The following is a 23,669-nucleotide window of genomic DNA, read 5'->3' as shown; positions in this document are numbered from 1 at the left end:
TTGTTTTATGCATAAAAAGAAAAAGCAAGCCCTCCGAGAATGCGCTTTTGCATTACGATGCAGGCAGCCCCCCCTGCAGCACTGAAGCCTACAACGATCAGCTCTCCCACTGGGAAACCACGGGTTCAGCGTAGTACAGGGAGCAGCTGCTATAGAGGGGAAATTTACAAGGGAAGAGAGCAGTTTAAGTGTAACTCGCAGAAATCAAGGGACAGCAGCCTCAGGTCAGAGGGTAAATTTTAAAAGCAGGCCTCCCAAGAGACCACAGGGGAGGGGGTATGTGATTAGTTCTGCAGAGAAAAATGCTTTCTTGATTTTAAAAATTTGATAGCTGTATACTGACAAAAACCACAAGTGAGCACCTGCAACTTCTATTCTACCTGACAGTGACAGTCACAACCTCTATTCCACTGTACTACTAGGAACTTCATGATCTTTTAGAAACAGGATTTTTAAACTTAATAGATTCTACACTGGCAGTGGGTTCAAAGCTAAAGAGCCACTTTCTCAGATCTAGACCACTCCTGATCCCAGCAGGCTTGAAACTGTCCTTAGCTATAGCTATATTTCTTCTCCCTCACCTCCCTTCTTCAAAACCAATTTGAATAGGAAATGAAATGTGGCTCCACAGAGACAATGGTTTATTGTAAAGTTTTTGCTGCAATGTGTGGTTTTAAAAACCTGCAAGGACACATGCAACCAGGCTATTCTGTAATGAAAAGCAATAAAGAACACCCAGGTGGGCAACACAATTCCAGACGCTAATTGAAGCAACCAATAATATTCCTCAGCAGAATTCTAGTGTGTGCTCTTCATAGGAAACACAGCCACTTCTAAGCCTCCAAACTCTACTTTCTAGCAGAAGAACAAAAACAAAAATACCATCAGACAAATTACTAAAAAGACTAATTTTATTGCTGGTCATCTTGCCTGGTATATGCCTTAAAAAAACACACAAAACAAAAATTAAAAACCCCCCAAAATAGTAATTTAAGATTTTGGGTAGGTGTAGAAATTTTCAAGTCCCTGCCTATCTTAGCAATCAATTTCTGACCTTTGGCAAGTCATTCCCTATTGGCATTTTCTTGGTGTGTACAACAGGGATCAATTCATTAATGAAACTAGCTTCACATGTATTCTTTAACAGTCTTCAAATTAGGTAATGCTTCTCACTTACCCTCTAACATTTTTGTCAAGTACTGGGTAAGCAGGAGATAGTTGAGGAAAGCCCTCTAAGAGTGCTTACAATTCATATTACGCCTCATCTACACAATTCTACTCAAAGGAACCTTGGCCATAAATGCTGACAAAGCATATATTCTTCCTGAAAAATGTGCACTCCTAGTGACAGGGTTAATGATGTTTGAGCAGCCTCTCACCCTGACCTGCCCCCTCCACATATTCTAGCTTTAATGCACATGCATGATTTCACCCTCCCCCCAAGAGCAGAGGGTGGGGAGGCAAGTGGCCTCCACCTCCAGTTATTTTCTACATGGTTGAATTCCCTGGTGCCAGGTTCAGTGCCTTACTGCAGAATGGGATGCATTAAGTGTTCAATGCACAAATCCCATGAGGGATGGAATAGTTTATTTGCCAGGGGTTAAGGCAAAATGACAGCCTTCGTTTTCCTCAGTAGGTTTTTCCAGGAACATTGTGAATACTGAAACAATGAATACGGTGCTTTTCTTCCCCACCCTGCCCCCATCCTGAACTCCTGTTTTGCAGTATTGAACTAGAGAACTGCCAAGAGATAGTCCAGACTTAAACCAGTATCTAGAACGAGATACTTTGTTTTTCCTTATTCTACACACCACTATCATTCTAATAATCCAGAACATTTATATACAAAATATTATAGCAAAGTTACCTTCTCAAATAAGTTCTGCTGGAGGAGAATACGCCCCATTCCCTTCTCTCTAATCACAACTAAAGCAGTTCCTGCTCTTTTCAAATATGACTGTATTCAAGTTACTGATAATGAACCCCACATCCAGTTCTGATAACTTGAATTGGATGGCTGAGAGAACCCAAAACTACTGTAGATACTTGAGTCTAAGTAAATTTCACAGATAAATTGATAAGCTTTGGAGCCAAAAATAATGGAATTTTCTATGACCCTTGAATAAGTCCGGTGTGTGTGTGTGTGTGTGTGTGTGTGTGTGTGTGTGTGTAAAACTTAGGGGTGTGTGAAATTCTTTGAAAATGACTTACCAGAAATTGTTCTGAGACAGCAGCAAAAAGAAAAAAGAGAGCAATTTTACCTTTTTTTCCACATAGGAAAGGAGGTGAATGTAGGCTTTGTGTACAGAACTACAGTGCTGTATTCCATTACAGCAGCCCTCATACAGACTAGCTGCCATAAGCGCCTTCACTTCTCTTCCTGCCTGAAGAAGCTAAAACGGTTGCCTTTTTTTGGGTTTGCTTTCTGTTGTTGCCTCATAACAATTACTGGTAAGTAAATTGCTGCCCCATCCTGCTTCTCAGCCCAGTCCCATTCCCACCTCACCAAGTAGCTGCTCCTAGAAGCTTTATTTACCGTATTGATTGGTATATAAGTCAACCCATGTTTTCAACGTCAATATTAAGGCATCAATTTTTGACTTATACCAGAGTATATATGGTATACGCCAGCGGTTTTCAACCGCTGTGACGTGGCACACTGGTGTGCCGCGAGGTTGCCTCAGGTGTGCCGCGGGATCAGAGGAGGCAGGCAGCAGCTGCACGCTCGCATGTGGGAGAAGCGGCTGCTTTGGCAGGGAGAATAAGCAAGAGCAGCCAGGGAAGGGGCTGGTCATGGCTGCTTTGCATCCCACACAGCAACTGAAGAGTCCGCTTGGAGCTTGCTCCTGAGCACAACTCAGGCTGCAACCTGATCTTCACTTACCTGGGAGCAAGCCCACTGACTATAATGGGGCTTACTTCTGAGTAGACATAAATAGGATTGGGGAGGGAGGCAGTTGTTGCCTGCCTGCATGCTGATTGCCCAACCAGAGAAGCCCAGAGGTGGGAGCTGCAGAGTGAGTGAGAAGAGGGAGCCAGAAGCAGGCACACAGCGAGCGAGTCTGCTGAGGTCCCCAATCTAAGGACTGGCTGGCTGAAAAGGGTTCCTGAAAGTCCCTTTTCCTTGCCAGTTTGCCTGCAAATCCCCAATGCGACCCTTCCTGCACTTTGGGGCTTTTAGAGAAAGGGTGCTGGGCCACAATCCTATCCACACTTACCTGGGAGCAAGCCCACTGACTATAATGGGGTTTACTTCTGAGCAGGCATGCATAGGATTGGGCTCTGGGGGTGCTATCCCATCCACACTTTCCTGGGAGTAAGATCCATTGACTTCAATGGGGATTTCTTCTGAGCAGGCATGGGCTCTGTGGGTGCTATACCATCCACACTTACCTGGGAGTAAGCCCCAATGACTATAATGGGGCTTACTCCTGAGCAGACATGCATAGGATTGGGTTTTTGGTTGCACTCTTTTTTCTCAAATACACAAGCAGGCAATTGGCATTTCTTTCCTCTTCTCCCCCCACCCCACCCACTTCCCCAGGCATATTTCCCTCCCCAAATCTCACAATCACAGTTAGCAACTCTCTTATTGTCCCTCCCCTCACTTGTCCACACCTTCCAAAGATACAGAATCACTGCCCACATTCTCTCTCTCCCTCCCCCACCCCCAGTTTAATCCGGCACTTGTTTCAATCATGTCTCCTCACTGACCCTCACCTTGTGGCACTTTTGATAAGAATTCGAACATAGGATTTTTCCTCCTTTTCAGAAACCACATATACCTCCCTCTCTCCATGCTTCTTGTCAATTTTTTTATCATGTAATGATTTAATTGTATTAATTCAAGATTAACTGTAATGCAGTAATTTAATGTAAGTAAAAAACTGGTAATGTGCCTTGACAATTTTAGTGCCTTGTCAGCGTGCCGTGAGCTGAAAAAGGTTGAAAATGGCTGGTATATCCGATTAGGGTCTAATAGTCCTTAAGGAGGAATCAAACCTTTCTTTGGGCTTTAACACTTTAGATGCTCACATAACTGAATACTTCTCCATAATCTGCCGAAGTCCCATCACAAACAGAACAACTAGATACCAGGGAGTATGGTTCAAGGCTAGTCTTTAGTAATGTTAGTTTTCTATTTTTTAAAAAATCTTCAGGAAATTTTTTATAAGCAGAAATATTTGGTCATGTGATCCCTTCCTGCAGTCTGAAATGCTGCAGCCTAGCCACAGGGTGACCACCTCCACCAGGATGAAAGCCTAGAATTGTGGGCATTCTAATCTTTTAGAAAAATCAAAACGCAAGCAAATTGATTCAGTGACTCCATTTTGAATGGACCTATTCCAAGGAACATAACTCAAAGTACAGACCGCTGGTGCATGGTGAATTTTTTTTTCCTAAATCAGAAACCCTTGCCCCAAATTCCATAATAACAATTGCTATTTGACCTCCTATCATAATTCCTTTAACTCTGTACTTGAAGCTGGACGGAGGATGCTGGAGATTAATCTTCCAGGAAGTTTCATCAAAACACAAGAAAATAAGTAGAATTATAAGGACAAGGGGTATAATAGCATCATTTTCTCAGTGCAATTTTGTAAATATTTGCTCATTACCAATTGAAGCACTTGTTCTGGTAACTTACCTTTTTGGAGACTGTGGAAACATTCAAGCCAAATCTCTGAGCCCTTTCCTTTAATTTGTCTATATTTACCTACAAAAATAATAAGAAACAGTTTAATATAATTTCCACTTCTACTTTAGATTAAGTAAACTTAAGGACAACCTATGCTTATGTCAAGGAAAAAAGTGATCTGAAGAAGAATGTTGCTATGGATGAATTTGCTAAGCCAGAAAATTTAAACTTTTTTCATCTCATGGCACACTGACAAGGCATTAAAATTGTCAAGGCACACCATTGGTTTTTTGACAATTGACAAAGTGACAGCAGGAGCTTGCATCCCCCAGTGACCCTACAAACAAACGATCCTCTCCCAAACTTCCACGGTATACCTGCAGACCATCCACAGCACACCAATGTGCCACGGCACAGTGGTTGAAAATGGCTGTGCTAAACCATTATTAAAGATTATCTTTCTAATTGTCAGACTAGTACAATCCCTCTTAGCAATTATTCAATGAAAGAAACAAAAGAATTGCAATATTTGCCTTTTCGAGCTCCTAAGAGGGAGGTTTCTGCTACTGCTTAATGCAGTGGTTCTCACGCATTTAGAACCGGGCCCCACTTTTTAGAATGAGAATCTGTCAGGACCCACGGGAAGTGATGTCATGACTGAAAGTGATATCATCAAGCAGAAAATTTTTTAACAATCCTAGGCTGCAATCCTACCCACACTTACCCAGGACTTAGTTCCATTGACTATCATTGTTCAAAGCATATACATAGTAGCTTGTTAAAAGTTCAGGTCTAACATTACCCCAAATGTAGTCACTTGCCAGGGTAACATCAAGTCTAATAAATTAAAAATAAAATATTGAAATGAATGGGGACCCACCTGAAATTGGCTCTTGGCTCATGACTCACCTAGTGGGTCCAACCCACCCCACCCCAACCCCCAATTTGAGAAACACTGGCTTAACATATCAGTTGTACAAGGTTCAATTCTCTTTTTTGAAAGACACTGACACCAGTACAAATGAAATCATCACACTTGTTCTTTCCAACCAGTTAGTACTTTGCCCAAACAAATCAAAATGTAATATTTTATTTTGTATTACTACCACTATAGCAACAACTGTATATGCTATTCAACTTCTCAAGATAATTAGAACAAAAGAAATTCAAGCACTGGAGAGATCAAAACATTTTCACTATATTTAATTTAGTGCTAGATGCTTTGACTAGTTCTTGCCTCATTATGTCCAGAACTAAGAAGTATTTGACCTAAGTATGAACATTATTTTTATGGGGTTTGTTTTTTGCAGCATAGAGTAACATTTGGAAAGAATGAAGTGAAGTTTTCCCCCCTAAACAGCGACACTTACTGAAGGATTGGGGGACACACAACACCTTTTTGCTATAAAATTGTGGTCCATTCCCCCTAGCCTGGCAAAGTAACAGGGATCCTGCTCAATTAGGATGGTCACCTTACAGTCCAACTGTATCCTACCCCCCCCTCCCCACTGAAGGAGCAATGCCCAAATGACTACTGCTGTACCCTACAGAAGGGGAGTTGCCGAGGTCTCCTCTGGGTAAGGGAACATTTGTTCCCTCACCCAGGAATAAGCATCCACAGTTCAGACAGGTCTACTAAGACATATACTAGTGTTTTTTATGACTGCCATAAGGCAGTCTACGTTGGAGAAACATGCATTCCACCAGAGTACAGTTTGAAAAGGATTGGGCTGTTAGAGCATCTGCAACACTTGGTTTAAAAGATGCAACCAGCAACTCAATCTTCCCCTATTCTTGACAATTTGTCAAAAAGATCAGGATCACTTCAGTGGTAGCACTGCAAGTTGTCTCCTTTAGAAAGGCAATCATTTTCACTTGTTTTGACTGCCGCTGAAAAAAAATAGCCAGAATAGGAGGGGAGAACTCTTTCTTAGGGTGATAAACCTTCACAAATGGACACATACATTCCAGCTTTGCCCTAATTTTGACGTCACTGGAGAAGTTACCTAAGTGTTTTGCTCATTCTTCCCCAAACATTTCAAGCAACATGTTATCCCTTGAGAACTATTCCACAGTCTGAAAAACTTGTTGTAAATGATCATAATAGTACGTTTGGCTCAATTGTGCACATCTGAACTTGAATATTAGCTCTACTAGGAACTAGCTGTGTGTTGTCATTAATACAGAACCAGTGAACATTGTGCATTACAGCAGTGGTTCTCCAACCTTTCCGGCTCACAACTACCCTGATCCTTGAAGCCATTGGCCACGGCTCCCCATCCTCAGTTACCCCCAAAATGGAGATGAAGGTTTTATAATTATACACTAGAAACAAAAAGACAGCTGCCAGCACTCTGAGGCTGCAATCCTAACCACACTTACCTGAGAGTAAGTCCCACTGAACAAAATAGGACTTACTTCTGAGTAGACCTGGTTAGGATTGTGCCCTGAGTTTGTCAGCACCACGCCTGGAGGGTTTTCGAAAGGGACGGGGGAAGAAGTGATGAATTTGCTGGGGGAGGGGAAGACTTTGTTTTGTGTGCATCTGCTAATTACAAACTGATGCAAACTGAGACCCAGAGACTGTTTGGCTGGAATCCTAACCCCACTTTCCTGGGAGTAAGTCCCATTGAACACAATAGGACTTACTTCTGAGTAGACCTAGCTAGGATTGTGCCTTTTGTCTTACAATAACAGCCAACAGAGTACCCCCTCCCCCCCCCCAAAAAAGGAGGCAGGCGGAAAAAGGGGATGGTTGAAAAGAAATGGGGATTTTTATTTTTAATCAATTTTTAGAGACAAAGCCATCAAGAGTGGCTTTTTTTCTTTTTTGAAGAGGGAGGAAAAAGAGAAAGGTGAAGATGCTGGGTTAAGCTGACACAGACCCCACGCCTATGTAGGCGTACTCAGAAGTAAGCCCCATTTGAGTCAATGGGGCTTACTCCCAGGAAAGTGTGGAAAGGATTGCAGCCACATGAGCAAGATTACAACTCACCCCAAAGTAGATGGGGGCTGCTCACACACATACATCCAGCATGCAGATGCCACCCCTGTTTACTCCAGGCAAGATGGAGGGATGCAGGCTGGGACATTTGGACACCCCCCACTAAGAGCAGGCTGGCTCCCTACTTCGCTAAGCTGCAAACTCTACCCTCCCAGTTTGAAGCCTCTTCTCCTCTCCCCTCCAGCCTTGACCAATCCCAGGATGCCCAGGGTGAAGGGCACACTGGGAAATGTAGTCCTTGGGGCGAGGTTGCACATGGAGAGAGCTCCATGAGATGCAGCACCTCTGCCTGCCCAGTCAGCCTTCTCTCCCACCCCCCACCATGTTTCACACACCCTCCCAGCCTCACGTTGCCCACCCACCTCGTTCACAGCTGCAGAAAAGCAGCAAGTCAGCAGGCAGCAAGTGCAACAGAGCAGAGCAGCCCAGCCCCTCTCTGGCAACACCCCTGGAGGCTAGCCATGCCACACCAGGGAGGCAGGACACACAGATTGAATACCTCAGTTTTACAGGATAAAATAAGTAAAAAAAATTCTAGAAGAGTAGCCATGTTAGTTTGCTGCAGATTATGAAGCAAAATGAGTCTGGTTCTTAAACCAAAGAGCTTACAATTTAAATTTTAACAGTTGAAGTAGGAAAGAAAAAGTGAGGCAAGATTAATGTGTACAGATGGAGCTACATCCTAGAAACGTTAATTTGAGGCAAAAATTAAGATATTAAGACCACCGTTTGGCAGTGGTTCCGCTCCTTCTTGGATGACAGGTCCTAGATGGTGGTACTGGGGGACTCCTGCACCTTGGCCTTTAGAGTGTTTGGGTGCCACAGGGTTCTAATTCTGTTCACCATGTTATTTAACATCTATATGAAACCGCTGGGAGAGGGCATCCGGGGATTTGGAGTTGGGTGCCATAAGTATGCTGATGACACTCAGTTCTATCTCTCCTTTCAGACTCCAGGGTGGCTGTCTCCGTCCTGGAGTGCTGCCTGGAGGCAGCTGGAATCTAGATGAGGGTGAACAAGCTGAAATTAAATCCGGACAAGGCAGAGGTCCTCCTGGTGCAAAAATCCACAATGTGGGTGCTGGACTATCGCCCTGCTTTGAATGGGGTTGCACTCCCCCTGAAAGAGCAGGTTCGCAGCTTGGGGGTTATCCTGGACTCACAACTGCTCCTGGATGCCCAGGTGTCAGTTGTGGCCAGGAGCGCCTTTGCTCAGCTTCAGTTGGTGCGCCAGCTGCGGCTGTACCTGTCTCAGTCGGAGCTTGCCAGGGTCTAAGTCCATGCCATGGTGACATCAAGATTAGTCTATTGCACTGTGCTCTACATGGGACTGCCCTTGAAAATGGTCCGGAAGGTGCAGCTAGTGCAGAATGCGGCAGCAGTTCAGTTCTGCACATGTTTATGTGGGAGTAAGCACTATTGAACTCAATGGGGGTTACCTTTGAGTAGACATGTACAGAACTGCATTGTAAACAAAAGACTGCACAGAAGAAATGGGCTCTGGGAAGGGATTTAAAGAGACATGACACCATGTAGGAGGGGTTCCAAGAATAGAGGCAAGGGAGAAAGGGTTGTTCAGGAAATAGACGCTGGGGCAGCTGAGAGCTGTAATGAAAGGTCTGAAAGACTTAAAATCCAAATACGTTTCTGGAGAAAAGGGTAGAAATGTAGAGTGGGACAGGGCAAATATGTGGAGAATGTGATGACAAGAAGTTTGTGCTAAATGCAGAAACCAGTGAAGAGATTTGAGCAGAAATGCCATAAAATGTGAAGGATGAGAGAAGTAAAGAAATGAATTATTTTGGTAGTGATTTTCTGAATAGAGGAGAGAGGACAAGGAAATGTCTGAGAGAAAAATGTGGCAGTAGTCAATACACGAAACAACCAAAGCCCAATCCAGTGTTTTAGTCAAGGGGTCAGACAGGACAGATCTGTACAGGAAGAAGCAGCATAACTTCATGACAGAATGAAGATGGAAACCAAGGGAGAGCAAGGAACCATGATAAAACAAAAGTTTATTGGTTTAATAGTTTTGAATTGGAAATGGAATTGCAGAATTGTTAATTTCGACACTTGCTGGAATTAAAGGCAATGAACTGACTGAGCAAGATAATAAATGGCTGCACCCTAAGACCTATACAAATCCTATTTTTACGTTTCTCTTGAACTAAATTTATGCATAAGTCTTACAAATTCCAAATGATCTTTTTATCCTTTTGCACTTGTCCATCATTTATAATAAGTAAAATCTATCAAATAAAAATTATTCTGGCACTATATTTACAAGGTATCCATTCATTAAAGAGCATAGTTTTCAGATGACATTGTGGCCTATAGGTGTCTCTCTGGGCAGGAATTAATCAGAACATCTTGCAGCACAATCATATGCAGTCTAAACTACCAAGGAGTCTAAGGAACTTACTCCCAGGTAAGTGTGTATAGGACCACAGCCTCAATGACTGAAATACTATTTTAAAACCAGTTCAGTTGTAATTATAAGCATTGCAGTTACTTACTGTAGTCTTATTTTCTGCACCCAGACCTGAAAAAGAAAAAAATATATTTTCTTCCACATCTCCTACGTACTAACTAGACAAAAAAGTGATGGGAACAGAAGTGCTGAGATATATATCATAACCTGTAGGACAGCAGACAAATATAAGTACTAGGAAGATGAACCTATTGTCAAGTTTGTTTTCAACACTGGTTAGGAATCAAATCCCTTCAGACCAAGTTTCCCCAAATAAAAAAATGAGGAGAGCGCATTGCTCTTAGGTTCTAATAAGAGCTACAATTTTAAAAACCTCAGTGAACCTCATGCCATTCAGCCTCAATTCAGACATTACTAACAGTAACCAAAAGGTCACATAGAACAACTTCATTCTCTATCTTTTTTTATTTCAAGATAGTTGGGAGGGGAAAGCAAAAGTGTTTAAAAGAATGAAAGGATCCCAGAATGTGAATTTTGTCTTGTACTTACATACCTTTAGTTGAAGCTGCAGGCATACCAAATCTGTAAAGAAGAGAAAAGCCTTTGAAGTTTATGGTCTAAGTCATGGCACAGGATAGAATATAAGCAATAGAAGTTGTCACTCTCTTGAAAATATTCATAGTGTACTGGACTGGTCTCTGAATCAGATTAGCAAACGATAGTGGATTCAAGCAACTACACCTACCATCTGCAGCACTCAGTGATATATGTAAAAAGTGAAAGCAGGAAACATTACTTAATGTAAGCCACGACATAACAGAAAAATTTTAATTTATTCCAAACAATTTAAGGTTTTTTTCATTTTTGAGAGTCCTGACTAATATTATGAAAGGAACCGCACACTTAATTTTGATGTACAATTTGCTGTTTATTTTGTAATAATTTTGGCATCTGTTGCAGAGAGAAGAATTTATACATGAAACAGGACATTAATCTGTGAAACATTTTCTCTCAGGTAAAAGAATGAGAATTAAACAATGGATGGTATATTGGGGCATGAGGACAATGGCTTCAAGGAATCAAAATGCTATGTGCGATATACAAATTTTGCACAAAAGTGAAATGCCAAAACCCTGCATTGTCACCCAAAAAGATCAAAACTACCTGGCACTGAGCATTTGCTAGAAAGAACTCATAGTAAATCTCTACCTACCTACATAGTAACCTTCTGTTATAGCAGACTTTTACCTACAGGTGCTAAGAGGCAGTAAGAGAGATAACAGAGCAACAATACCACAAATACAGACTTACCGCGCTGCTCGTGCAGCCTTCTTACTCTCCAAACTCACAGGAACATTGAATCTCTCTGCCCGTTTCTGCATTCTCTATGGTGGAAAATAAAACAGTAGACAAATATGAATATGATGTAGTTATACAGTAAACAATCTGAGGGTTCCAGTTCCAGATTTACCCAGGCATCATCACTACCATCGCTGCCTGTCTCCATTCATTAAAGGGATTTTTTTCTTTTTTCTGGATATCTTTCAAGATTTGAAAGATGAATGTCACAGAAGCAGAAGTTAAGAGGCATTGTTTACCTTCCCTAGGTTCTTAAGGAAAGAGACTTGGGCTGTTTATAAATGGCAAGCTACAGCTGTGGTGGGACATCATCAGGCACATCCAAACACTGGGCTCAGATGCAATCTTACCAGGCAGGAGGAACAACTGAAGCAACCATGGCCCTCAAAGATAATTGCAGGCTTGATCAAACTCAGCTGAGACACCAACCACACACTTTAACTAATGGAGATACAACCAGCAGAGGAAACCTGGGAAGCACTACAAGGGCAAGGCTCAGAAAGAGGAAATGCAGCATTTTCACCTTCAAAAGCACCAATATGTCTCTTCTTTCATAGGCCAGCAGATGCTATGAGGAAGAACCAGGACCTTAATCCTGCTAATTGGGTAAGAGGCACTTGAAAGGGTGCTCCTTTTTTTTAGCAGGTGGAGAGTAACTGGCCCACCTCACCCCAGCACTGTCTGTTCTAGTGGCTGTCTGCTGGTATTCATTTGCATCTTTTTAGATTGTGAGCCCTTGTGGGACAGGGAGCCATTTAGTTATTTGATTTTTCTCTGTAAACTGCTTTGTGAACTTTTAGTTGAAAAGCAATATATAAATACTGTCAATAATAATAATAATAATCCCTTCCAAGAGGTTGTAATCTAAGACAGGGAGAAGGACTGCTGATGTGAGGCAGCTCTACTCCATTTTCAGAAGGAGAGAGATGATAGATAGAACTGAGTGAAATAATTCTGGGAAACACTGTATGTTAAAGCCAACTGTAACCTGCTTGCATTTAGAGAACCTTCACGGGGTAACAATGTAATATGAAAGGAGATTTATATCTGCTTCAAATACATTGTAAAACAAAGGGAGCTTGATGAGTTTACAAAATTAATCCAGATTAACAGTTATTCTCCTTCAAGGCCAGCATTGTGACAGAATTTGCTCCAATCTCCTCAACATGACTTACACCAAAATTTGGAACACCCAGCTATCTTTAATTCAGTACAGGTGCTACCCTGGTATCTGTGGATTTAACTCACCATGGATGCCAATTGATAACTTTCTTACCTTTGCATAGTTTCCAAGCCTCTTAGCACTAAAAACAGCACTAATGACCCACTTCTGGATCATGTGGACATTCCTGGTTCCTCCCAGCTTCATCCCAGAATGAATCGTGCAAAGACAAATGCTATTTTCATGTTTTTTTATTTCTTTTTTGAAGGCATTTAAATGGTGACCCTGGCATCCATGGATTTTGGTATCCACAGGGAGTTCCAGAATGGAACCCCTACAGATAGCAAGGTCTTACGGTATGAGAAGGGGGCTGTCAACACTAGCAAATTAATTCAGTGATATAAAGTGAATGGGAGTAATTTCTTTTCATAAATTAGTATAATATGTGTTCCTGAGTCAAAGTTTTCTATGTCAAGCATGTGGGCACAAAATGTTCTACATTTTAACCAGGGTTATTAGTCAGAAGGCATAGAAGCAGCATCCCTGGCATTACTATAAAGTGAACAAATTTCTTCCCCTCCTAGCTACAGAAAGGAAGCAACAGCTAAAATAGTTTTCAGCTGATCTGGAAACAGAACAGGATACATATCAACATATCTGTCTAGAACAAAAAGTGGAATTGCTTGAGGATATGTGTGCATTTGTGCACAGTCTCATAAAATTGATGCATTTTAGCAATTTTGCATAGAATTCAATGCAAGTGAAATTTGCTTGTGAAGGTAAGGTACCCTGAAAAAAAGATAATGAGATAAAACCTGCAGAAAGCAAAATAAAATCTGCAGAAAAAAATAAAATGCTTCAGCACAGAAAGGAGAAAGGTATGGGGGTCTTCGCTGCAATTCTCCCTGTTCTAAGTTTCCCCACATTTAAATCCTCAACATTTTGAGGAACTACACATAAAAATTCCCTGCACTTATGACCTTTACTGCTGTAGCTTCACCTGCATATCTTCTTAGTCCTCTGCACTCTTAAAGACATCTCTGACATTCAGATTTCACTAATACTAGGTCTGAATGCTCTTTTCTCTTCCCCACATCCTCCAAGCTCTTAAAGAGATATCATTTTTACAATATTGTCAATATTAGCACTGTTGCTGTTATAATTAATTGGAATAATGGTGAGAGTAACCCTAGACCTCTCATCTCTCTCTCAGGATCCAGTATTGTTGCCACTTCTCATAACAGGCTCCCAACATTCCCTCCAATAACCCATTACAAGAGAGGGGTGGCGGCAGCATTGGACATAGACAGGAGAATGGAGAAGGCTGACTACTCTCTCTTGGCATCCAGTGCCATATGGCTGTCATTGCCACCTTCTCCTCCTCCTTCGATGGCTTGTGGAGGGAAAGCTGAGAGAGAATTCCCTCTACAGGAATTACATTACAGGAAGTGGCCCTCAAAGCAGAAATAGAGAGGTAACCCTCCTCCCTGCTTCATTTACCTCTCCCTTGATGGCTAGTTCTGCTGCCACTTTCTCTAATGTCTCCCAGCATTCCTTCCACTGACCACTGAAGGAGGAGGGGTGGTGGTGGTGGCAGTACTGGATGCTGGGGGAAAGGTCAGACCTCTCCCCTCTTCTCATCACCACCACTGGCTGTCAAGGGAGAGAGGTAAATGAAGCAGAGAGGATTATCATCTCTCTTCTTCCTCTGAACGCCAGTGGAAGGAATGCTGGGGGCCCTAGATGTCAAATGGGAGAAGTGAAGCAGGCAGGGGTTGAACTGAGAGTCACTTCTCTTCCTCTGCATTTAGAACACCAAGGAGAGACATAAGCTCACCCCATCCCCCTCCTGCATGCTATAGTGCAAGAAGATGGTCTAGACTACATCATGGCGGTAGGCTGGGGAAAGTGGCAGATGAGCCTGGAGTACTTGCCTCCCCATACCTCAAAACTCCTCCCAGACATGACTAGAATTTGCTTCCAGTAACATACTGGAGGCTCTCTTAAGCACAGGGAGGCATCCATGGATGCCAAGAGCCCACTGTACTGGTTTATACATGTCCAGGACTGCATGCCACTCTCTAAAGTCCCTATATCTATCTTATTTCATTGTTTCTTGTGGGATAAAATGCTCACCTTTAAGCCCAATGAAGGGTAAGGATACATATATGGTCCCTATTAGACCCAATTTACATTATTTCTTATTGAAGAAAATTCCCCTGTCACTTCACTCTTAAGTCCAAGTTTTCAAGCCCCAACCCTGAGTTATAAAAAAGACACCTGTAACTCTTAATAGCTTTGCTTATAATACTTTGTGAAGATATACATATGACCAACAAAAAAAAAATATTTTATTGCACTATTAACCTGTAGAACTCCCAAACATTTTTACTAGACAAAACATAACATTTCTAATTCTTGCAGGCAGCAGACTTGCTTATTCTACATAATTAATTTTGATTGGCATCAGGGTTCCTGCCTAGGGTTAAGAAACACAATTTCTGTAGGTAAGTCTAACAAGACATAGCCTAATTGCACCTCAGTGTGGCACCCTCAGTGACAGTGCTGGGAATAAAGCCCTGGTGTTCTGAAAATGTCATCATACATCAGATGCTTTCATACGTCAATTGAATCTGGAAAGTATTTACATTCTCTGGTTAAAAAGGTCCATAAAAGATATCAAGTGTTTTTAGGGAAAATGGAGCTTGGCAGAGCTGTGAACGGAAAACAGAGAAAGCAAGCGAAGACGTAAGTCAAATAATTTAATGATCTGTTGATGAAGGCTTCCCACAAAGTTCAGAAGACGTCACTCTTTCAGTACCAGCTCCATTTCAGATAATTTTCTATTTATTGTTTCTGGTTACTTGCTGCACTAAGTAATCTGTAAATTGCGACATTAGCCCTCACTAGCTGTGGTCAGCTTACAAAGAGATTAAGGTGGTGGTAGCTGAACAGCAGGGAGACAGACTGTATTTTCATATCAGCTTCCCTAGTTATGGAGGAGTGCAATGGAAAGTGAAGGAAATAAAAAAGCAGAGGAAGCTAAGCAGTAGCTGGATGGAAAGAGCATGCCAATTTTTCCCATATCACATCAGCTCTTTTTATCCCCTTACAGGAGCAAACTTTGTGTCAGAGACTGAACAGAGGTATATAAATGTCTCTTTTAATGTTCCAAGTCGTTCTTTAGGCAAATGTGGAAACAGTGTGACAGAACTGTTATACAGAAGAATCTAAAGAGTAAAAACAGATGGAAAATATTTAGTAATGTTCTATCACACTAGCTTAGTGACCTTTCTTGGCAGCACAAATCAGAAAACCTCACAGGTCTTATTCACCTGCTGATTGCAATGGAGCTGCAAAAATGATTCCCATGTTGTATTCAGACAAATAATAAGAGACCACAACAGTTGATACACAGGACAGGAGAATTAAGACCAACAAGACAGAACCAAATCTAGCCAAAGTAAACATGCAGCATCCACCTAGTAGCACAAGACCAACCTGCACACCATATCCTAGAACAAATTAATCTGGCCAAGTCTTAACTGGGTATGCTAAAATTATGATGAGGGAAGAAAACAGATTTCCACATTGGTAAGTTAAATGTGGTTAAACCCAGAGATAAAAATAAGTCAAATAAAAAGGCTTACCTCCATCTGTGGAATTTCTGAGGTAATTTTCACAACTTTCTTTTCAGCACCCCTAAAGAAGAGCAAAATTGATTAACAGAGTGGAAATAAATTCTCAAACTTACCCTCCCTTTCTGATACCAATTTTAAACAATCTGATTGGCATTCAAAAATATACACACCTGAGAAAAACATATACTGTGTAATAGGTAGAGCAATACTGCATGGTATACACACTGGTGAGGCCTCCCTGTTTACAACAGGTAAAAGTGTGTGGGGACTCCATGTTTAAACTGTAGCCAAACCAGAACTATTTCCTGCCTACATTTTTAGGAGCAGGCGCATTTAATTATGACTGAAGTACTGAACTTAAGTTATGGATGTTTGTTCTGGCTTTCCCACAGATCTTGCCAATAGATACCAGTAATATTTATTAAACACTGATTAAAAAAAACTTGAATAAGATACTATTTAAATAGTATTGTGCTGATAAGATAAATATTTTGATATAAGGGAAATGGTAGAGATATGGAAGAACATTTTCTAGGGAAGAGCAGCCTATTTATTATTTTTAATTTTAAACAACCAAAAAGTACTGGAAAATTAATAAAAATACCAGAGATAACTAGATATGAAATCTAAACTATCCCACAAATAAGTTCATGGGTTATGAATCTTCTTTCAAATAAAAATAGGGATTTAACAGCAAGTATAGTGTATGAATTGCTGCTAGAATTACATTGGCAAAAATCTGGAAATGTTTTATCAACAGGGATTGAATTAAGTCTGATATGTTTTCTTAATTAAGGAGATTATGTATGTGAATGTGTATGTGTCAGAAGAATGGGAGTTCTTTTGGAAAAGAAAAAACTCTTTAATGCATTTTGGAACAGAAGAATCAGCAAGCAGGTATGAGAAGGTATTATAAATGATGGAATCATAAATCATAAAAAAAATCATTAAAAGTTCATCTGGAATTTGTAAGATGTATACACAAATATAGATCATGAGAAACATGAAAATAGGATTTCTATGGGCTGGAAGGCACAGCCATTTATTATCTTGCTCAGTCAGTTCACTGCCTTTAATTCCAACATGTTCAGAAACCAGCAAGCAACAACATGATTGTCTTTAGAACAAAGGGCCTCCAACTGGGAAAAGATAAGAGGAAGCAACAATTTGTGCTAAACCTGAACAAGTTGAAGGCTAACAATGTGGTCTGGAAATCAACATATGTGCATATAAGACTCTGGAAGAAAAAGCACCTATAAAAGCATAACAATAAATAAGTTTTAAAAAAAGTATGCTGCATTGGAAAAGGCAAGGTCTTGACCAACACATGGATTCCAGCTGTGCTCATTGCAGGGTGCATGCCCAAAAGATCAGTGGTGGTGCTTGGTACTCACTCACAGTTCATAGTATAGTGATTTATATTTTAGTCTTTGTCTGATCCCTAATTATACGTACAGCTCATGAGGAATGAAATTATCTTTAATTCTGAGTAACACAGATGTCATTCAACTCAAAAGCATGGGAAGAAAACAGGGCAATGGCAAAAGCATGAAGATTACTGACCATTAGAGAATTCAAGTTGCCTAAACTATTTTGATCCAAATTCACTGTTTCTCCCATAAGCTAATTTAAACAGAAATCTTTATCTGCACTTCTCAACATTCAGGTATTTGAATGCCTTCTACACAATTCAGATAAATGAGGTACAGGTCAGTATAAATAACTCACACAGCACAACTGGAATAAAGCTATAACTTATACTGAACAGACAACCCCAATCAGAAGTCCTATGCCTGTGCTGTGTGCCTTGAACATCTTTACTCCTTTATAGCCATATAGTCACAAGAGATGCTCTGTTGCAGTTCATGGGATAGCTATGGTTGACTTTTGGCCAGGTCAGCTCTAGTTCCATTTCAAACACACACTTCTTTAACAATGTGCAGTGGGAGCCAGTAAACAGCCTGAACAAAAATATAATGGAGTGGGCGTGTTTGGAAGTTTATGCTCTGAAAACAGGGTTGAGGTTTGCAAGAGAAAACAAAGGAGGAAGATACAAAGTTCGGAAGTTCCCAGGCTAAATGAAACAGCATCCTCCTCCTCCAAACAGCTCCCATAAAACAGTGGGTCATAGCCTGACTCATTAAGGTCTCCCATTTAGAGAAATGGACAGCTTTTGTTTAAGATTCCTGGACAGTTTTCCTATTTTATGCCCTGAAAGGTAGTAATGGTTTAATGACTTTTTCACAGGAAGCAATTCAGAACAGGAACCAGAGACTGTTACCCCTGCAGCACTGTTTGCACTTTTCAATGTCTGATATGGAGAAAGGGCACCGCCTGCTGCCTAAGAGGGGCACTGCACTAAGATTCACATAATCTTGGTCTCCTAACTCAAGATTTGATTAAACAGAATGGGATTTTGTCCAATGTTGTGCATTTTAATGACAATTCATTATTAGCAGATCATAGTTGTTGTAGTTTGTAAAAAGATACCATTCAATCTCAGAAAAATAGCAACACTTGGTTTGAATTTAAGGAACTGATGGACAGGAACGAGACTATCACTTCCATGCAACAAAAGCACCTACACCAAAAACAATGAGAATTACAATCCATATAAGTTTCATCTTGTGACTGCAACCATAACAGAAATTAAGAGTTGATCTCCCTAGAGAGGTAGGCACCCTTGCATAGCACATAACCACTGCTAGAGTTGTTGCCAATTATATAAAAGCAACTAAGGCCGCAATTCTAACCTGCACTGGAACAAGCAGTTCAACTGGCCTGCACTGTATCCAGCATGGGTTTGGTGCAGGCTGGGGCACAACTCGGAGTAAGGAGATTTCCTTCCTTTTACTCTAAAAATGCCTCAGGCAGCCCTACTTGGATCTGTGCCCGTGATTTTGCAGGCACAAATCTGAGCAGCCTGAGTAACACAATTTGGGCCAAGGATGGGGGCTGGGATACGACCTGTGCCACTGTAGCCAGCCCCACCCCACCCCGGGCCCGATCTGCCCCCAGGCTGCCCACTCCCACCCAAAAATGCCCCCTCCCCATTTCTGTTCCTCTCCCCCCCTCCTGATCCCCTCTCCCACCCCATGCTGGTCTGCCCAGGCCAGCACAAACTTACCTTCTCTGGGCTTAGGACTGTGCTGTAAACTGCTTAACCCAGTGGTGAGTCCGTGACCACCAGTGGGTCACGACCCAATTTTTGATGGGTTGCAAAACTGACAAGATAGATTAGGTTATATGCATCAAGGGTTAAACAATCTGCTACTGCAGGGGAGCACTGCTGCCCAATCACAAATATAGCCACAGAGGTCTGAACAGATGGCAAACTGAAAGTATTTTTGGTGGTTCCTGATGCCAAAAGGTTTGGAACCACTGGCTTAACATTATAGTGGTGAAGACAGGGCTCATGCACAGGTAAATTAGCTATAAGTTGATTCACAAAATCTGTGTAAGAATTCAGTTTCTTACCAGTGCCCAATTATTCACAAATAAAAAGTTGAACTGGTCTTTGTCCACTTTCAGCTACAGCACACTGGAATCTTATACTAACTATTTATAGCAATGGATAAAAGAGGTATGCTCTCCAATCACCTTGCTACTGAAAAGGGCAGGATGTATATGTAAGGCAGGGAACTGCAGAACAATGATGCTTTATGCCCCCAAAACAAATCACTTGGCTTCTCTGCTCTTTGTTTTGCCATACAATAAAGCAAGGAGATAAAATTTAACTAAAAAGCTAAATGTATTAGCCAGAATAAGACCCAACGATGAATTAGATTACTGAAGTTTGTTATTTCAGTGATGTTCTAATTGGGCATAAAATACCAACACTACTAAAAGTATTGGTACTTTAATACCTTGAATTAAATGCACAGTATAATCAAATCTACACGCAAACCAAAAAGGTTTGTAAATGCATTTGAGTACACTGGTGGATATGAAAACTCCTTCACTCAGGTAACCCAATTCATTCTGTGCCAATTCCTACATCAAGGAATTCCTGTGCATCTACCCAAGTCTGACAAGAAAGTTGAAAACAGTTGCAAGAAAAAGCACATGGGAACTGCTTGTGAGTGGCACAGGCCCACTATTTTTTGCTTATCTTAAACTGTTCCTCAAAATTTTAGGCAATCCATTAGGAGACATTGGGTAATTACTAGGGGAGGTGCTAGTTCACCCTCTGTGACCTCTTCTTCCAGCACAGTTTGCATGCATGCCTGCTTGACTGGGTCAGAAGTAGGTTGTGCACTCCAAATGTTCAGTTGACGAATGGCACTGGGGACAAATGGACAATTTGCTTCTCTTTCTTAGCCTTTAAAGCATGCCGTTGACACAGGTGGCCCTATTCTTTTTTACAACTTGCCTGTTCCTTGATGTGGAATGAGAATGAGCCCTGCAAGCTAAGCTGTGTATCTCTGCTTTGTATTTGTTGATGTGTTTTTTTTTTAACATGGAAAAATTCACCGGAATTATATTTGAGATTCTCTACTTAAATCAGATTGAAAAAATTACAGTATACTGGTAGAATTGGGAGACAGAATACTGTTTTTGTAAAAAATAAGAGTATGGCAAAATTAACTCAGAAAACAAAGGACAGATTCCCACCGCACTCCTAAGAAAGAAATCTCAAGGCAAATATCTGTTCTGAACCTGTATCATGCAATCAAACAAACTAGCATTAGACGTGAAATTCATTCTTCAAGCAAAACAAAAAAACAAGATTTCTAGTCTTATTGGTGGCAAAGTCCTATCGATGGTCCTCTCTCATACATAAGAGAGAGTAGACAATGCCTACTGAAAGATTTTCAACACTAAGAGGTTTGTAATGCTCAGAAGGATTTTCAATGCATAGGTTTTAAGTGCTTTGCACACTACATTTCCCTTCCCCAAGCCTAGCACAATCAGAATAAAATATGCAAAATAGCAGAGGCAATAGCATAGCTAAGGGGGTGTAGGGGTAGCAAGTGTACCAGCCTACAGGGTGGGAGGGGGCAACAAAGTGGTTGAGGGGGCAACAACCTGTAGGCAACAGCGCCTGTGCATGACAATTGGGCTGCTGCCAGCAGCCCTGCCAGTGCCAGGCACTCCAGAAGAAGGAGGGGCAACAGTCACAGTGATGGGCTCAACTGTATGTTGCCCCTCCCTGCAGCCGAGATGGAAGGAATCACTTGTTTGTGTGGGGGAAGGGGATAGCCTAGCTTTCGCCTCCAGCAGGGCTCAAGGACCGCAGCAGTTGTAGCAAGCACCGTGGAGGAGCATGCCCTCTTCCCCTTCCATAGCTGAGACTTCTCCAGGTCCACCTACTCATTCAAGCACACGTGCACCTTTCTTTCACCCATCCTGCCAGCCCTCATTCCCTCCCTCTCCTGCTGGACACACTGCCCCCTGAAGCCCTATTTGGCTTATGAGGCAAGAGAGAGGACGTGTGGGGAGCAGAGGAGGGAGGGTGCATGCCTGCTTGACTGCATTTAGGGAGGGAGGAAGAAGTGTGTGAGGAGAGTGGGGGCTGTCGGATGCTGGTCAGGACAGGGTGTGTGTGTGTGTGTGTGTGAATGGAGTCCCTGCTAGGTAGGGAGGGGGAGTCCCCAAAGATCCTAGACTGAGGAGGGGGTTCTCCTTGCACAGCAGGACCAGCTGTTCATCGCTCTCCCCCATGCCTCCTACTTTCCTCTGCTCCTCACATATCCTTTCTCTATTTGCCCCCCTCCTTAGCCTCCTCTCTCCTCCTGAGTTCATGGCAGGACTGCAGCAGCCCAATTGGTAATTTAAGCCAGTAGGGCTTGCTGCTAAGTAGATAGGCCGAGAATTGGGCTCCCCTCTGATGCTGCAATCCCATTCCTACTTTCCTGGGAGTAAGCCCCACTGACTACAATGGCCTTGCTTCTGAGTAGACATGCAGTGAATTGGGCTCCGAGGCTGCAATCCTACCACACTTTCCTGGGAGTAAGCCCCATTGACTAGACTGGACTTGCTTCCAAGTAGACATGCAGAGGATTGGGCTCTGAGAATGTATTTAAGATATAATCCCCATGCTAACTATCAGCCTCATCTATTCTACCAATGATTTGATTTGTAGTCTTCAGAATGTATAGCAAAAAACATATTCCTAGAGCATCTCAGTGAAAAGATGGCACATGAAGACTGCATAAAAACAAGAAAATTCACTCAACAGCATGCTCTGGTCAATGAAGAACAGATACTTACACTTCAGCTGATTTCTCAGTAGGTACTTCCTCTTTGATAGGAGTATCTATTGGCTTCTGTTCCTCTTCCTGCAATGCAATCAGTCAAAAGAGAGAGGTAAACCTACCATTTGTCCCTAGAAAAGAATATGAGCCTCACAAGAGATGTTGATGATACAGATACACTAACAGATCAATCCTATGCATACCCTAAGGAAAGTGAATCCTGCCGATTCAGTTGGTATTTACTAAGCATCAATAAGACTGTTTCCTATTGTTTCAGAGGTCCGCCTCCAGAATCTCTCCACAACTCTGGGTTAATGGACAAACTGGCACGATTACAATAAGAAAAACTAATCCATCAATGAGATGTAACTTTTTATTTCAGTACAATTCAGACAAAACTATATTTTTTCTTTAGCGTCACACTACGTTGCAAGCCAACAATATGGCTTCTGGATGACCAGAAATAAAATAAATCTTAAGCATAGCTTTAATGCAATTCCTTTCTGAACAACAGGGAAGGAAAGTGATAACATAGCAGAGTAATACCTCTTTTAACAAAATGCAAATTACCAAATTAAACAGAATTCTTTTTCCTAGCAGCAGAAAACTGTCAAATTGCCTGATGCAGCATTCTGTACAATTCGAATAGTTATTCTTTTTCAGTAACAGAAGCTGATGCAATATATATTGTAATAGTAAACTGCAGTTTCATTTTTTTTACTCTTAAACAACAATAACTCTAAAACCAGACAGTAGTTGGTGCTACACATAGTTTGAGGCAGTGGTTAAAGTAGGAACAGGAAAACTTGCGCTCAAGTGAATCATCATTCACCCATAAAACTCAGTGTGACCTTGGGTTCACTGCATAACCATGGGTTCGCTCAGCCTAACCTACTTCATGTAAAAACCTATCTCTTGCAAAAATTTGTTGGGGAAGAACCAGATATGCCACCTTAAACTCCCTATAGAAATAAATGTAATAAGGATACATATGGGCTTGCACAGAGTCATCTATTTTTTGGTTTAGGTTTTCATAATAAATCAGAAAAACACTCTGTATCAGCATTAAAACAACTACAGTTAGCTGGGAGTGAGATTCCAAATGTGCCTTCAACAATCATTAACTGGCCTTGCTTTAAGAGTTAGCGTTTAAGCCAGGGGTGTCAAACCGGAAGCAATTTTTCCAGCCCCCATTATAATGCTCTCTCGTATCTTGAAAATATGAACAAGATTTGCA

At 41.6% G+C, this 23,669-nt stretch overlaps 1 protein-coding gene across 3 annotated transcripts in view; it reads right to left on the bottom strand.

The window, feature by feature from the left end:
* Positions 1–23,669, bottom strand: part of SARNP (SAP domain containing ribonucleoprotein) — an 83,043-nt gene that overhangs the window by 50,836 nt on the left and 8,538 nt on the right. For all 3 annotated transcript variants that reach the window (XM_066614754.1, XM_066614756.1, XM_066614755.1), the window contains 6 exons: positions 22,449–22,516; positions 16,245–16,296; positions 11,385–11,458; positions 10,627–10,655; positions 10,159–10,184; positions 4,649–4,717 (listed from right to left, as the gene is read on the bottom strand). In XM_066614754.1, coding sequence (XP_066470851.1) covers positions 4,649–4,717; positions 10,159–10,184; positions 10,627–10,655; positions 11,385–11,458; positions 16,245–16,296; positions 22,449–22,516 — 318 coding nt within the window. The remainder of the gene's footprint in view (positions 1–4,648; positions 4,718–10,158; positions 10,185–10,626; positions 10,656–11,384; positions 11,459–16,244; positions 16,297–22,448; positions 22,517–23,669) is intronic.

This window comes from Tiliqua scincoides, chromosome 2 (assembly GCF_035046505.1).
Source record: "Tiliqua scincoides isolate rTilSci1 chromosome 2, rTilSci1.hap2, whole genome shotgun sequence".
Classification (NCBI taxonomy): Eukaryota; Metazoa; Chordata; class Lepidosauria; order Squamata; family Scincidae; genus Tiliqua; species Tiliqua scincoides.
This window is presented reverse-complemented; position numbering and strand designations above follow the sequence as displayed.